The sequence below is a fragment of the Chanos chanos genome, chromosome 3 (assembly GCF_902362185.1).
Source record: "Chanos chanos chromosome 3, fChaCha1.1, whole genome shotgun sequence".
In the NCBI taxonomy this organism is placed as follows: Eukaryota; Metazoa; Chordata; class Actinopteri; order Gonorynchiformes; family Chanidae; genus Chanos; species Chanos chanos.
The window spans coordinates 46,043,016-46,059,395 of NC_044497.1; the positions used below are offsets into that span (position 1 = coordinate 46,043,016).

At 39.8% G+C, this 16,380-nt stretch overlaps 1 protein-coding gene across 1 annotated transcript in view; it reads left to right on the plus strand.

The window, feature by feature from the left end:
* Positions 1-16,380, plus strand: part of uhrf2 (ubiquitin like with PHD and ring finger domains 2) — a 38,495-nt gene that overhangs the window by 19,009 nt on the left and 3,106 nt on the right. The window contains exons 4-14 of the mRNA XM_030769663.1: positions 7,368-7,586; positions 7,871-7,980; positions 8,407-8,593; positions 8,879-9,002; positions 10,930-11,037; positions 11,166-11,270; positions 11,972-12,078; positions 12,746-12,908; positions 14,267-14,404; positions 15,265-15,490; positions 16,101-16,252. Of these exons, the coding sequence (XP_030625523.1) occupies positions 7,368-7,586; positions 7,871-7,980; positions 8,407-8,593; positions 8,879-9,002; positions 10,930-11,037; positions 11,166-11,270; positions 11,972-12,078; positions 12,746-12,908; positions 14,267-14,404; positions 15,265-15,490; positions 16,101-16,252 (1,639 nt within the window). The remainder of the gene's footprint in view (positions 1-7,367; positions 7,587-7,870; positions 7,981-8,406; positions 8,594-8,878; positions 9,003-10,929; positions 11,038-11,165; positions 11,271-11,971; positions 12,079-12,745; positions 12,909-14,266; positions 14,405-15,264; positions 15,491-16,100; positions 16,253-16,380) is intronic.

Sequence of the window (16,380 nt, forward strand, 5' to 3'; positions counted from 1 at the left end):
ACCTAAATATTTTTTGGGGGGGGGGGGGTACTAAATCTTCTGGTTTCAGTAGTTTCTTTAAGGCTATTCATTTTCGTGCTTTCTCCACAAAACTGAACAAACAGAGCTGTTTGTATAAAACATAAATAAAAAATGATCGAACCCATAGAGAAACCTCTTGGTTGGATACCTCTCATAATTTGTTTTCTCCTTTTTTCACGGTCACGGGGCTTCTACAATTTAAATTTCAGTTTTATACAAACAGGTCATATGACTGGGCAGTTAAAACAGAGAATGTTATACACGTTTAATGAATAAAATCTCTAATTCCTAACATGTTTACACCTGCTAAAGAAATACTAAAACAAATTTTAAATGAATGAAAGATGACAACGGGGATCCTGAAAACGGTATAAAGACACTAACATCATCACAAGAGAAGGCACATCCTTCATAGACAGAGACAGAGATTGATAGAGAAATGGAGATACATGGGTGTTGTTCAAAACTCCACAAAAACAAGTAGCATTCTCTATGATGGTCTGTCTCAAAGTGACAAGGTGAGGTACATATCCAATCTTTTGCGTACATACGAAGAAGCATCTATTCGGATGGTTTCGCAGGCAAAGCCTGCTGGTCCTCTCTGGAGGCACGGCAAACAATCTTTTGTTCCGTCAACCGCGAGCGCCCCGATATTTCCCCTCAAAGAGAACGTGTTTTCTAACTATCAAGTCCTCGTGTGCAAATCTGAACGCTCTCTGTTAGCAAACATCTGTACTTCATCAACAGCATCCTTCACTCTTTTCTGTTGTGTTTTCACTCGTGCAATTAAGCTGAACTAGCAGCTCTTCTCCAGGTCAGGAAGACGTGTGCAGTCTGCCGGCACGACGGCAGAGGGAGGGGTTAGAGGACGCTTGTTAAAAACTGCAGCTTGGTTTGGCACACATTTCTGCTTTCAACCATGCAGTGAAGAATTCATAGGCCTTTATTTATTTATTTATTTATTTTACTTATTAAATCGAGAGGATCCGTTTCGGAGCAAACCGTTGCTGTGGTGACCATTAATTCCTTGGGAACGACAAATGCCCCATATTTCGTTTTTAAGATGCATCAACCGTATCGTGACCACCCTCGCATAATGATAGACCGCTATTGCATTGCATTTGCGAAATCAAATATGAATCGCTCAGATCGTCAAACAAGACTCAAGTAGAATTTGTGGATAGGTTGTTTTTTTTTTCTTATCTTTTGTTTATTTGTTTTTGTATCCACAGAGAGCTAGTTTGATCTGTCTTTGTGTTGTGGTTGAGGTTAGCTCTTAAACTATTTGCCATTGCATAATTTTTGAGTGGGAAGCAGCTTGACAGAAATACAAATCACCATTTTTTGAGATGGAAATTGTGAAGAGAAAGAGATTCTTAGAAAACTTAAGAGAACCGATGGTATGTGAATCTCAGTTTTCTTTTCTTTTTCTTTTTCTTTTTTTTTTTTTTTCATTTTGATTCTCTTGAGCCGTGAACAGCTGCCCCATGGCCCAGTGTTTTAGCTGTATAAATAAACACACGACCATCCGAGTGAAACATCGGAGGGAAAATGATCCCATTATTATGTATGCCTAATAGAAACATCAGAGAACTGTTATTCTTGAGTTGCATTTGTGTGCAGTCCTTGCCAAGAAGCAATTTTCTGTCTCCATTGTTTGCTTTTATTTCGTGTTGCAGCCTAAAACAGTCGTTTGATGTTTTGTTGAGATTTTTTTTTAACAGGTCCGTTTTATATTGCATATAGCAACAGGGGTTTTTTTTTCTCTAAATCAAGTGTGGTTTTATTGCACTACCTATTGGCCCATACCTTGGCAGAATATTCACGGACACGTCCTTTCAAGGTTACCTGTGTATCAGCTTCAACTTAGTGTTGGCAAATGTATTTATCGGGAACTCAGCTCAACAACAGTTTAAAACAGGTTAAATTTAGCCAGGAAACGTGACAGAAATTCTCATTGGCGTTGACGTCAATATAGGAACTCTAACCAGCATGTTGGACCATTGTCAAAGAGTTTGAATAAATGTCTTCCAGACCGTTTAACCAAAGCATAAATCAGGCACAGGCGTTGGCATGCATATTTTACAAGTTTTGTTATTAAGCCTTTCTCATTACAAATAAAAATTCTTGATAACACTACGCTTCAGCACGTTGACAGAGTAATCAAATCCTTTGTCTTTAGTGCAGTAACTGCGTTTTCCCTCTCCGTTTTATTTTTCTCTCCCTCCCCGCCCTCTGTTTTCACCGTGACTCTCGTTTTCTTTCTCCCTTCGTCGTTTTTCTCCCTCTTCTTTGTGCCTTTCCGTACGCTTTCCCCTCCTCTAACACTGGCTGTTGTTCCAGTCATGGCTAATATACCGTCCTGGCGTTTTTTAGGACTCAGGTTGATTGTTTAGCGCTTAAGTCCATTATGAATCAATTGTGTAAAAGAAATGAGAAAAAAGTACATAAAAATGAATGGAAAATCGGTTCTTTTTATCACTATGTGTGATCTACAGATCGTAGCTGGCCACGTGGAAATAATATAGTAGGTATTTCTTCTTCTTCTTCTTCTTCTTCTTCTTCTTCTTCTTCTTCTTCCCCGACCTCTTCGTATTTTTGGTTCTTTTTCTTTTCTTATTTTTGGTTCCTCTGTTTTTTACTATACGCCAGCCTACATACTTGTGGTTATAAGGAGAGTGGGGTGGATAGAGAAGGGGAAGGGGGAGAGAGTGACACACTGACATGATGAATAGTTCTCTTCATTTGCTCTTTGTCACCTGTCAGTGATTATACAGGTGAATGTTTTCTGAATGAAAGAATAGATGAGAGTAATCAGTGAAAAAAAGAAAATCAGGCAAAAAAAAAAAAACCAAACAACAATAGTTTTGTTTTTGTTTTGTTTTTTTTATACCAAACCGAAATGACAGCGAGAGAATGAAATTGCGATTTGGAAAAAGATTGTACAAGAGAAGCAAACACTCTGACGAAGATCTTTGACCAAGACAGTCTTTTCTGTGGACTCTATGGAAATGTGCTCTTCTTCCACAAATAGACTGTGTGTTCCCCGCTACACGCACATGCTAAAATACTGATGTGTTTGTTTGGTGCAGGTTTGTTGAGTGTGGAGGGGTGGCTTCAGTTCCCCCCCCCTACAGAGCCCCTGTAATCCTCTTACCCAAAAAAGACAGAAATCCAACCAGCTTGTACTCTCTCTCTCTTTCCCTCTCTCTCTCTCTCTCCCTCTCTCTCTCTCTCTCCCTCTCTCTATCACTCTCCCTCTCTCTCTGTCCCTCTCTCTCTCTCACTCTCTCTCTCTCTCTCTGTCTCTCTCACTCTTTCTCTCTCCCTCTCACTCACTCCGGTTCCCTTGCTGTCAGGTTCAGATGCTTTTTTAAAGATGTACGTTTCATGTGAACGTGCTGATTTCATTACACAAAGATCCACTCTCATTAGCAGGCAGCAGATATAACCACATGCTTACATGTACATACTTGATGTACTGTACAATCAACACACATATTCGCATAATTTAATCTCAACTGCCCTGAAGGAGAAATGGATCAAAGAGTCTATGTATTTAGTATGGAATCATATATGCTTATTCAGTCAAGTATACACAGAAACAAACACACACTGAGGGAGTGAGAGAGAAAGAGAGCTTTCCCTCTGTCTTAGATTCCTGTGAGTAGTTAAAGCTAGCCCCTCAGGCGGTGATGGTTCATGGAGGAGAGAAAGAAGAAGAGAGAGAAAGAGTGAGAGAGAGTATGTGATGTGGCATTTGTGTGCGGGTCTATGTGTGTAGCTGCATATTAATATTCAGACCATGAACATGCAGAGTGAGAAATAGGAAGAAGGATAGAGAAAGAAGAAGTTAAGACAGAGAAAGAAACAGGGAGACAAAAAGGACAGAGAAAGAGAAATGGAGAAAGAGAGTGTAGTAAACAGGGTATAATAAACAGATCGATATTTAAAAAAAAAAAAAAAGGGCTCTCCACTAGCTTTCGCGTGTTTTGTTCTTCGTGCCAGCTAGTGTCTGTCTGTCTCTCCTCTCGTCCCTCTTATTTGGCGTCATCTGGTTACACATTATGGTTTTCCCTTCCCATCTGTAAACAGCCTCTGTCTGTAGCCTCGGTCTTCCAAGAATTAGTTTTGATTTGTCACTGTGACAGAGGAAAACGGCTTTTGAACAGCCATATTAAATTGTGTGTTTACGGAGAGGAGACAGATTCAAATGTAACGCGAACAAATGGTTTGCAGCAAGGTTTAAAAAGAAACGTGCAGTCCTCAGGTGAGCGAGGGTGCATACAATAGACAGAAAAAGAGAGAGAGAGAGAGAGAGAGAGAGAGAGAGAGAGAAAGAGAGACAGGGCTGGACTGCGGTGTAGGGCGAAGTGAGGCGTGTCGCCCGAAGCAGATGTTTTCTTGACCTTGGCTCTTGCTTTCTGAGCCCACTCAAAATGGAGGATCTCAGAGCTATCTCGCCCTCTCTCGTCAAGAGCAGAGACGTCGGAGCGCTGCGTCTTTTCTGTGATGGGGGCTTCTTATAAACTCCGGCTGTAATCACACCTCGCCAGTTATCTGCAATTACTCATTGGTGGAATGCCTGAATACAGGGAAAAGATATTTGTTGAACCTGTTTCGGCGCGTCAGAGGCAACAGATGTCAGCATACTGTTAGAAAGCAGGACATTTAAGGCAGCTTTAATCTTTCTTTAAAAGCCAAGACTCCCTATTCGAATTAGTACTAACAGTTTCTCTGTTTTTGTGGAATCTGTCTCGTATTTTCTTTGTATTTGTCTGACATTTCCCAATATAAGTCAGCAGGAAGGAAGCGATACTGAGGAGAATATTTTGGGAAGATCAGAGACTTAGTTTTTATGTTTTCAGTTGTTGTTTACAGATGCGATACATTTCAGGTCTCATTGCTGTATGTCGGTATATAGAACATTCAAAAGAGTTTTCAGGATTATTGTTTGTGGCACTGTATTGGCATTTGTGTGGGTGTGTAAGTATACAGGTGTGTGAGACCAGTTCAGTGTTGATTGTTATGCTTTGCAAGGATGATTGTGACCTGCCAGTGCTTTGACTTCATTAATATCTGGTTACTACATTGTAATAACACATATGAGACCACTCTTTTGAAATGGCTTTACTTCAACAGCCTCCGTAACCGTACACATCTATTACTTGTAAACAAAATAATTTCATGAAAGAGTTATAATTGAGGTATTGTTTCTAAAACTGATGTCACTCAGAACAGAGTATGCAGAGTATGCATATTTCTGAGGATAAACTTTATTACATGTTAATAACTGGGAGTGTAACGATTTTGTACCGAAACTGAAAGCCGTGGCTCTGTCATTCTGGTTCAGTCTACAGCACATGTGTAGTGAACCACAGATTTTTAACCTTTTTTTCATATTAAATTACGTTTTTTTTGTTTGTTTGTTTGTTTGTTTGTTTATTTGTCAATGTCAAATCACAAGGGAATACATATGCCTTGAACATTAGAACATTCCACATTTGTGCTTTGGAACATTAAGAATAGCGTCAATCAGAAGTTAAAGCCAGCATGGCGTTTCTTTTTCTTTCCCGCGCTCACTTTGAGAATATATCACACGGTACGTGTATGCTCGAACTGAACCGATCACGCCAGCTTTAATGACAACGTCGACTGTTTTAAATAACAGCGAAACACATGGTATCATTACTCAGACCATAAATAATATGTTATATCGGAACAGATGAATCCGCATAAAGGAAGAAAACAGCTCTGATCCCAGGCCTCTCTAAACGGGAAGTTGTTTTTCTTGTATCGAGGTAGTCGTGCATCGATCTGAGAAAGTTCAGAGCAGTCATTTGTCATTTTGCGGTCGTCATGTGTTTTGTTTTCTGCTGAAATGGCATGCTCGGACGACAGTCCCGTCGCGCAAGTGTAGTTTTCTTATGCTGCTTTTCTAGGAGAGGAACTTTGGAAAACCGGTGCACAAGTTAGAATTTCTTGCAGTCATTGTGTCTTGAAGGAGAAGCTTAGCTTTAAATGTACTGATGCTTTTCGTTTATAGTATTTCACTCACTGGCGTGGAGAAAAGCCTTAAAATAACTGTTGCTCAAAGTTGTTAAAGTTTAGTTTTCTTACAATCGTTTTCTAGAAGAAGAGCCTTGAAATAAAAGATGATGAAAATTAGTTCATTTTCTTTCACTCTCGTTTTTTGAAGGGGTTTGTTGCTGTTAAATTTGTTCTTTTTGTGTTCAATTTCAATACGATTAAATTAAAAAGTAAGAAAAACTTCAGTTCTGAGTGGATTCAGTTTTCTTTGAAGTCAAACTGAGATACAAACCAAAGTGTGACCCAAAAACCAAGATACAAACCAAACTGTGAATGTAGTAAACCATTACACCTCTAATAATTACACATTTTATCCATCTCTCCTATACTGTTACTTCTCCTTTTACAGTAATAAAGAAATACTGTTTCTGTTTGAAAATGGAATACAACACAATGTCTGTTTCATGCTTGATAGCGTCCATCTCACAATACTACTGCCAACTTGAACAGATATTACCACTGATTCAGACCAGACCATAGTGCTGTACTTTTAGGGCTGTCTTAACTATTTAACATGAACTGTTTTAGAAATGATAAGAGCGGTGGGTTATGATGATGATAACGGTTGTTTTATGTCATTCCCATAGTTACTGCATGGCAGGATGTTGGAAATGGTGATGATGATGATGATGATGATGATGATGATGATGATGCTGATGATGATGACTGTTGTTCAGAGTTGCTTTTTTATTTGATGTTGTATTAGATGTCATGTGTATTGGAAGGTTGAAAGAAGGATGTTGATAATGAGGATTATGGTGATGATAATGGTGAACGTGATTTTTTTTTTTGATTGATGCAATGCAATGCTGTCCATTTAAGAGCAGTGTAACTAGCACTGCATCCCAGTTGTAAGATATTCTGTCATATAATGTATTGTCACAAGATGCAATGTCACAAATACTATAGTCTCAAAATATAAATCAAGTCACTGGAATTTATGCCCTCAAACATACGACAGAAACATTGCTGCTGGTATTCCAGTAACAACTGAATAATAACGCAAAACCAGATAACTTCCATATATTATCATTGGTCTTCTAGACTCAACCTAAAGTTTTTTAGAAGGAAACTGTTTATGGAGCGATGGAGCTCAATTAATTGTGATTGTGCTAATCTCTCTGCTCAAATAGTTTGGTCAAGCATTGTTCTAGATTATTTCAAATGCTGCAGTTAGAATAGGTATTTCTGTAACTGAGTTTGTAGTAACCAGATGCAATGATGAGGACAATGATCGTTTGCTGTTGTTGCCATAGTTACCCAGAGAATGGCGTCGTGGAAATGTGTCCGGAGGACGTGAGGCCCAGGGCGCGGACTATGCTCCGTTTCGAGCAGCTGCAGCTTGGCCAGGTAGTGATGGTGAACTACAACATAGAGAGCCCTGAAGAGAGAGGCTTCTGGTACGATGCTGAAATCACCTCCCTCAAAGACATCTCCAGGACCAGTAAAGAAGTCCGTGTCAAAATACTTCTCGGGTAAAGCTTCAGTGTTTATGATGTAGTTACTAGCATGCGTTTGTCATTTCTTTCACCTGAATTTAAGCTAGAGTTAACTTTCTTATGTCATTGCTTGTACTGTGTTTAGATGATGGATGTAACTGATTGTCATTGACAGACATCAAAATGGTTTTTTTTCCTTAAATGAACTTTTCCCTCAAGTAGGCCAAACTCACTTCAGTAAGTAATTTAGACACTGCAGTAAAATTTTTGTAAATCTTTAATATACTCCTAATAGACTTGGTTTTAAAACCCTGTCACAGAGGCCCTGGGGACGTTATTGATGACTGTAAGCTGGTCTTTCTGGATGAGATTTACCACATTGAGAAGCCTGGAGCTCCAGCTCTGTCTCCTGCAGATGGGGAGTTCAAACGTAGGCCCAAACACACACACATGCACACGCACACACACACACACACACACAGAGGCAAAAACATTGATTATTGATGTAAATAACCAAAGATGCCCATATGTGTCCGTGCATGTTTGCATGTGGGGGTGGGAGTTTGTGTGTGTGTGTGTGTGTGTGGATGAGTGGGAGTGCATATTTAATTTGCTTTTATATATATGTTTTTATGTTTGCGTGGCTCTGCGTATCACGATTTTCTTTTTCTGTGTCTCTTGATAACACATTTACCCTTGTGTATGTGTGAACACGTGACTGTGCGGGCGTATTCATGCCAATACGTGGGTAACGTGTATGCGTGTGTGCGTTTATGTGAATGTGCATACGGCCACGTGTGTGTGTGTGTTTTGTGTGTATGCCCGCATGTGTGTGCTTGTGGCCGTTTCGCCCTAGGGAAAAGCGGTCCGGAGTGTAAACATTGCAAGGCGGATCCGGACGCGGAGTGTCGCTTCTGCTCGTGCTGCGTGTGCGGGGGAAAACAGGACGCACACATGCAGCTCCTGTGTGATGAGTGTAACATGGCGTTCCACATCTACTGCCTCAACCCTCCCCTCTCCACCATCCCTGAAGATGAAGACTGGTGAGAAGAAACCACCTGTACTTACGTCACCCAACTTCTCACATAGAGGACATACAAGGAAACTCAGACACCTACTATACACGCCATCGTTTTTCAGAAAGTGCCTGTTAACTCACTCCTCTTTTATATTAAATACAGTCCATGTGCTATATGTACTGTGTATGTCTTACAATGTTTACTTTCCTCACTGTCACTGTTCTCTGTGCTTATTCACTTTTGAAACTCCTTAAAACACTTTGTTAAATCAGTCAGATTGGCGATGCTCTCTTCTACCGCTTTGCGCAGGTACTGTCCTACCTGTAAGAATGACACTAGTGAGGTGGTAAAGGCAGGGGAAAAACTGAAGGCCAGCAAGAAGAAGGCCAAGATGCCCTCAGCTACCACAGAGAGCCAGAGAGACTGGGGAAAGGTGAGGAACACACTGTCCACGAGGCAGATGTATCACTCAGCCTGATGACTTATGCAGTAGGGAGAAAATCAAAGCTGGTTTAAGTACACAGATATACATGATAATTTTCCTGATCTAAATTGACTTAGATTTGCTTATGCTTTTCTTATCGTCCTCCAATTCTTCTAGCATGGGTCAGCTCGGTAATTGGTCATGTCAGCCTCTTCTTGGATTCAAAAAGTCAGGAATTCTGTGAAGCTGAGTGAGCTGTTATGTGAATGTCACAATTTATCAACAAGATGACTGTGGATGCCTGGTCTCGCACTCTCTCATATTTAATTTACTCGACTTGTCCAACATGGACTCAATACTGATTTAAATCATCTTTCAGAGTACTGGACTTTTTCCCAAAATAATTCAACCGGCGGTCGTGTGAAATTCACAGCTTTGTGTGAAGGTTTAGGAAAGACGGAAATTTATGAAAGAGATGAAGTTGTCATCATGTCACTGGTCTCAGAAGGTAACGCTGCGTAAATGAGTGTTTCTATGGTTACTCAGGGTAATTTGGCTAAGTGTTTTTGAATGTGTGTATGATAGAAGTGATGGAAAGGCAGCCATGCAGAGTCAGACCTGAAGTCACTGGGGTTACATGAATTTTCAGACCTTACATTAAGTAGGTTTATTAATGTACTGATTTTGAGATTCCTAAAAGCTGTGCGTTTTAATAAATGTACAGATATAATGTAACTCTTGTGTAGGTGTATCATGTTACATTATTCCCCCACGCTATTACAGGTTATGACTCACTACACGTTTTCCAGGTATCTAAGTGCACTTTAATAATATTGACCTTAACAGCACTTATAACATCCTGTAAGAGTCACTATACAAATATGCAGGTAATAATTGTGACGGACGTTTTTTTTTTTTTTTTTTTTTTTTTTTTTTTTTGACGCTCCATAAAACGTTGTTACTTACTTCTTTATTTATCTTCTATTTAACCAAGCACATCACACTGAGAAAAATGGGCATATTTCGTACTCTGTAAGTGGTAATTAAATTTTCTTTTACGAGAGAAACTGGTTCATTTGAAACATAAAAGTCTTCAAAATAATGAATAACTTAAGTTCCTTTGATTATGGACTATGTTGAAAAAGGATGTGACTCACTGAGCTGGTTATGAGAGTCAGACACTATCCATTAGTACTACGCTTAGTTCCGTCAGCATATGATAACTAATAGTGAATGACTCACAGCAGTAGCAGCAGGAGAGACCAGTGTGAGAATGTGGTTTTGCCTTTGCCCTGTAGGAGAACGTATGAGTTTGGATTGTTTCCACGCTTATGTGCGTCATAGTGGTGGACTGTATGTACGTGAAAGTGTTATTGTATTTGTGCCGGTGTCTGTGTGTTCCTTTGTGTGTGTGTGTGTGCTTCAGGATTTGATGTTGAGTCATTTCCTTGACCTCTTAAACATACTGAGTTGGCTTTGAAGCCTATGGTTTCATTACAGATGAATCACAATTCGTGGTATGATTAGTTTTACTGGAAACTCAGGAATGTGAAGTTTGTTTTTGTTTCGTGGAGAGTCGTGATGTTAATTGAAAATGGTGTTGAAGGAGTCAGTTATCGTCTATCTTGCACTTTCTCCCTCATGGTGTTTGATAATGAGAAGTTAATTTAATTTTCATTTAGCTGATCAAGAATGACTCAGGGGTTAACACTCTGGGGAAACTGATAAGGAGACAGAGAAAAAGCGTAGAGCATTAAGTTGTTGTACCAAACACACTTTAGGGATTATACGGATTTTTGACAACGGTAATACATTGGAAATTTTACAGCAATGATTATCATAGCGGTATGTAAATTGCTTTTAAATTTAATCTCATATCACTGTGGTATCACTGCTGACTTGCGTGTGTGTGGGTGTGTATGTGTGTGTGTCTTAGGGTATGGCCTGTGTTGGACGCACTAAGGAATGCACCATTGTTCCATCAAATCATTATGGCCCAATTCCTGGCATTCCTGTGGGGACGACATGGAAGTTTCGTGTCCAGGTGAATAAAAAGTTCTCGTACCACTGAAGAACCTGTTAGCCATCAGTCAAACTGTGACTTGTTCATTATTGTCTGTTTTTTCCTGTTTTTTTTTTTTTTTAATGCTTTTTCATGCTTTTGCCGTACAGGTGAGTGAGGCAGGAGTCCACAGGCCTCACGTTGGAGGTATCCATGGTCGCAGTAACGATGGCTCCTACTCTCTGGTGCTGGCTGGGGGATTTGAGGATGAAGTGGTGAGTGTTTATCTGTTTTTATTTCTCTCTGTCTTTAACTCCTCCCCTCTTTCTCTCTTTTTTCTCCATCACTCTCCCCTGGTGTCTGGCTCATTGATTTGCTAATCTAACCTTTTCTCTCTGTTTCTCTCCCTCTGTTTTTGCTCTCTCTGCTCTCCTTCTTGCTCTCTGTAATTGGACCTCTGATGTGTTATGCTGTTTGTACTGGCTGCCTGTTATGGTATCATCCTCAGCATGTCAATATGCTATGGCTTTCCACTGTTACCACAACCCTCTCTCTCTCTCTCTCTCTCTCTCTCTCTCTCTCTCTCTCTCTCTCACTCTCTCTCTCTCTCCTGCCCTCTACTTTCCTTTCACTCTCTCTGTTTTTTTTTATATTTTTCTTTCACTTCTATTCTTTTCAGTGCAAAAATATAGGAACACCACATAAAACAACGATGCAGAGAGCCTCACTCAGATAACCTGTATTAACGTTGGCTCTGCCCTGAATATAAAGCAAGATCAGTGCTCAGTCAGGAGATTTACAAGTTAGAAATCCAAAATCACCAATGTGTGAAATTCATTTAAGACTCACTTTCTGAAGTCCACTGCTTACCCTTGTGTGACCGTGAGAAGCTCAGACAGATGTCCTTTTCAAAGCTAACCATATTCACCCATCGCATGAAGCATTGAAGGGTTTGCCTTTGACTTTTGACTTTTAGGACAGGGGGGATGAGTTCACCTACACAGGGAGCGGAGGCAGGGACCTCTCAGGAAACAAGCGAATTGGAGAACACTCTTTTGACCAGACTTTGACCCACATGAACAGGTGTGGTACATTCATTTTCCTGCTCCAGATGTTGTAACCATAGATGCAAATATGTTTTACAACTCCACTTCAAACACATTGGTTCATTTTGCACATAAATTGTGTCTTTTTACTTATTTATTTTTATATAGTGTATATAACCAGGTTTGGTGTTTTTTTTGTGTATCGAGTATTTCTTCAGTGTTGTATGAAATTTCAGTCTGTGACTCTAAAACACTGATAAATCTACTATTACCGCTGCTATTGCTACATGTTTTCATTCCTTAAACTGCAAACTCCAGTCCTGGAGAACCACTGGACAGCACATTTTATTCTGGCCTTGTGCCAACACACTTGATTCAGTAAATAAAGGACTTATTGACTTTCTAGCAGAATAAATTGACAAGAGCCACAGAGGCTAAGGTAAAACATGCGAGGTGTGTCAGGTGGGTTTCCAGGACTTGGGTTGAGAGACTGTATTTTACAACACTACTCAATTTAGATTCCTCTGATACATCTGACTTTACTAATAAGCTAATTATCACTCCCTTGAGTGGTTGAAGCAGCTGTGCTAAAGCGGACAGGAGCAAGACTGGAAAACAGAGATTGAGAATGCATGCCATAAAGATCAGTATGTACGTTTTGATCTGGCAAATATGAATGTTTTTGTTTATCTGTTTGGTTCTAGGGCCCTGGCGCTGAATTGTGATGCACCCTTGAATGATAAGGATGGCGCGGAGTCTCGTAATTGGCGAGCGGGAAAACCAGTAAGAGTAGTGCGCAGCTCCAAGGGCCGACGCATCAGCAAGTACGCCCCCGAGGAAGGCAACCGCTATGATGGCATATATAAGGTGGAGATACACACACACACACAATCTCTCTTAAACTTAGCTCACAAATGTGTAAGCACACGTAAGCACGTACATACACAAATATATACAGAGAGACAGATAGACATATGTGTACAAACAGTCTCTTCTATAGTCCTTGGCTGTGACACGCTTTCATATTATTTTATATTCACATGAATTGATGTCTCATTGTCTGATAATGTGAAGAGTGGGGAGTCTGTTTGTGTAGAGAGTTTTCCCAGTGTGATCTTGAGAGTAAACAGTCAATAGTTACTATTGATCCTTTAGTGTTGTTTGATCCTCTGATTCACTGAGCTGTTCATTTTGAGGCCAAAAGCCCATTTTGCATGCAGAGAAAACACTGCTGTTTGAAATAAAATCAACGCATCATGCGAAAGCTTTTCACAGCAGTAGATCATTAGATATTGTCAAGAAAAAGTAACCGCAGTTGGCTTTTTGAAAGTAAAATTTATTTGCATCAAACAGTGCTTTCTAATCAAAACAGAATGTGAAAGTGTCAATTACCCATGTTAAGATTAATCACACTTCAAAGGCCGTAATCACTGCAAGTTGTAGTGGAAGTTATAACTCTTTGAATTTCATAATAATTCATCCAATATCTGTACATTTTAAAGGAATATTCTTTATTTTTTATGGAACAGTGTGTATGGTTTTGACTCATTTGTGGCTCCTGTGCCAGTTTCATACATTATGCAAAGATACACGAGGTTCCTCAGATTTTAAAATTTTTTCAATTATTCATTCAATCAGAGAAAACGCTGTGAGACGTATTCTCTTTAATGGAAACAAAATATAACAATGTGTAGAATGTGTTTTTTATTCACACTGAACATTGTTGTATTACTGTTAAAGCAACACTATTGTAAATTAAGCCGGCTAGCTGAATTTATTAGTGTATAATGAAAGTACGGTAAATGAAAAACCTCACTGAACATTCTCTGTATTGCCTGTCTGCTTTTATATCGTAGTGATGAACTGATTAGTAGTCATACTGCTCCACATTCTTGCTAGTAGAAGGTCAGTATGATACATAACCGCAGACAAATACTAAAAATAGTGAAATATAATGGAATATATTTGAACTTTGTTGTCATCTGAGATTGAGCTGCTGATTCAAGAGTTTTGAATTTTGAACAAAAGAAAATTGCAATTTGGTGTCTTCATGTTAGAATATAGCAAGTGACCTTGGCTCCTTACTGCAGCAGTTTTCTTTATTGTCTCCTTTTGTTGGAGGCTGGTCCAATAACGCATCAAAAACTCAAATTTGAAGAATAAAACTGTATGTGATTGCAGTAATACGCATTTTAAAAGTGTCTCTATTTGTGCTGACCGGGCAGGTGGTGAAGTACTGGCCTGAGATTGGCAAGTGTGGTTTTCTGGTGTGGAGATATCTCCTGCGGCGTGATGATATTGAGCCAGCGCCCTGGACCCCTGAAGGCCTGGAACGCAGCAAGAAACTGGGCCTCAAAGTTCAGGTGAGCTACTCCAACCCTGTCTCCATGATCCAGAATCTGCACCTATCAGTTTATAAACCAGTGGCTGAAAAGAACATTCTAGATTTAGACCAGCACCGGTCAATCAATTTTAACTCAGCATCTTGTCATGTTGCCATGGAATTGTATTAGCGCACCTCACAAATATAAAATAAGTTATTTTATGGAAAACTCTTTGTGAACTAAAAAAAAATGTCTGTAGAACGACCAAAAACATATTAAATATATGTGTATGTATTATAAATCACATACACTGTTTGGGAAATAATGGTATATAGACAATAAGGACCACAGCTGTCATCTAAGTGGAATATGTGAGAATTCCAAATGTCAGCATATACCGAGCCATACAGTGGCTTCCTGTTTAACTGTATATGGATAAAGCCAGAATGTTCTGTTGTGTTATTACTGTATGTTAGGTGAGCCATCACCCACTTTGCCTAGTAAACAGGCATCCATAATTCTGATATAAGGAAATGACTATTCAGGCACTAGAGTCTAATTACTCTACTTTGTTAAAAACTTCGTCTTAAAACTGTTGAAATGAAAACTTTACAACAGGTTCAAAAGACGAGTGTTAACAAGCGCAGAGCTTAACTAGGGCACTGTTTATCACCGAAACTAGTTGTTGTAAATTATTTTCTTCACTTTTTGTTTCAAACCTCTTTCTGAGATCTGGAAAAATATAAAAAAAAATATTTTTTAAAAAAAGGAAAAAATATTGTGTGAGGACTACACTCAAACAGAATATTGAATACAATTACTGAATCAGTTGGCATTAAAAAAAGGCAGAGAGGAAAATGAGCACAGACACACTGAGCAAAGATCTCTTTTCCATACAGTATCCCCCAGGCTATCTGGAGGCCATGGCCAACAAGACCAAGAAGGAGGCCAGTGTGAGAGGAGGGGGCGGGGGCTCCCCACGAGGCAAGAGGCATGCTGGGAGGGGGCGACCAAAATCTACAAGGCCGGCAAAGAGAGTGAAAGAAGAAGCGGAAGTGCAGTCTGAAACAAAAGCTGATGGAGGGCCACAGAGCAATGGGGGTCAAAAAACCCCCAAAGACCCAGGTCAGGATACAAAAGGTCTAAGAGGTCAGAGTTTATCAACCTAAGGGGCTGCATAAACAGAGTCATAGCTCATGACCTGTAACCGGTCTCTGAAATGAGAGGTCAAAAAAAGCAAAGGATTCTTATATACAGCAGTAACTACTTAGTTACATTTATCCCCTGTTACTATTGAAACAAATTTGCTTGGCGTTAGTTTTTGGGTACAGTGAGTTTCTGGTAAAACTGCGGTGTTAGTATAGATTAGGGCTTCTGGTTACTGTACTGTTTGTTCTTGTCTCATCTGACTTCTCCAGCCTGTCATAACTGCTCTTTATAACATGGAGAAGAGCAGTCAAAGAACAGAGAGAGAAAGAGTTCCTCTCCACAACAAGTATCATGTGTGTTTGTCTGTGTGGGTGGGTTTTTTTTTTTTGTTTTGTTTTTTTTTTAAAGCAGCTGTTAGAGCATTTGTACACATTCGTCAGCATCTGTGTCTCCACGTCTGAGAATGTATGTCTAAGTCGTTTATTTACTTTTCACGTGCGTTCACCTGTTTGTGTTTGTGTTTATGTTTCGTGATGTGTTTGTGTATCTGAGTTTGTCTGTGTGTGTGTGCTTGTGTGCCTTTCAGATGCACGTGTTGAAGAGGAGGAACCCAAAGCAAAGAGACAGAAGGATGTGGAAGCATTTCATCTCTCTGATCAACAGCGCGCTCTCATACAGGATGATGAGCTGAATAAAAAACTGTGGGACGAGGCATTGGGGGCCCTGGTGGAGGGACCGGTACTCCTCCGTTCTTTAACCTTATTTATGCTTTATACAACTCCGGCACTGCAGAGGCTCCCAGTCCAGCCTGCATACACAGAAGAGTGTTTGTATGCAGTTGTATATGATAGCACAGACAAAATGCA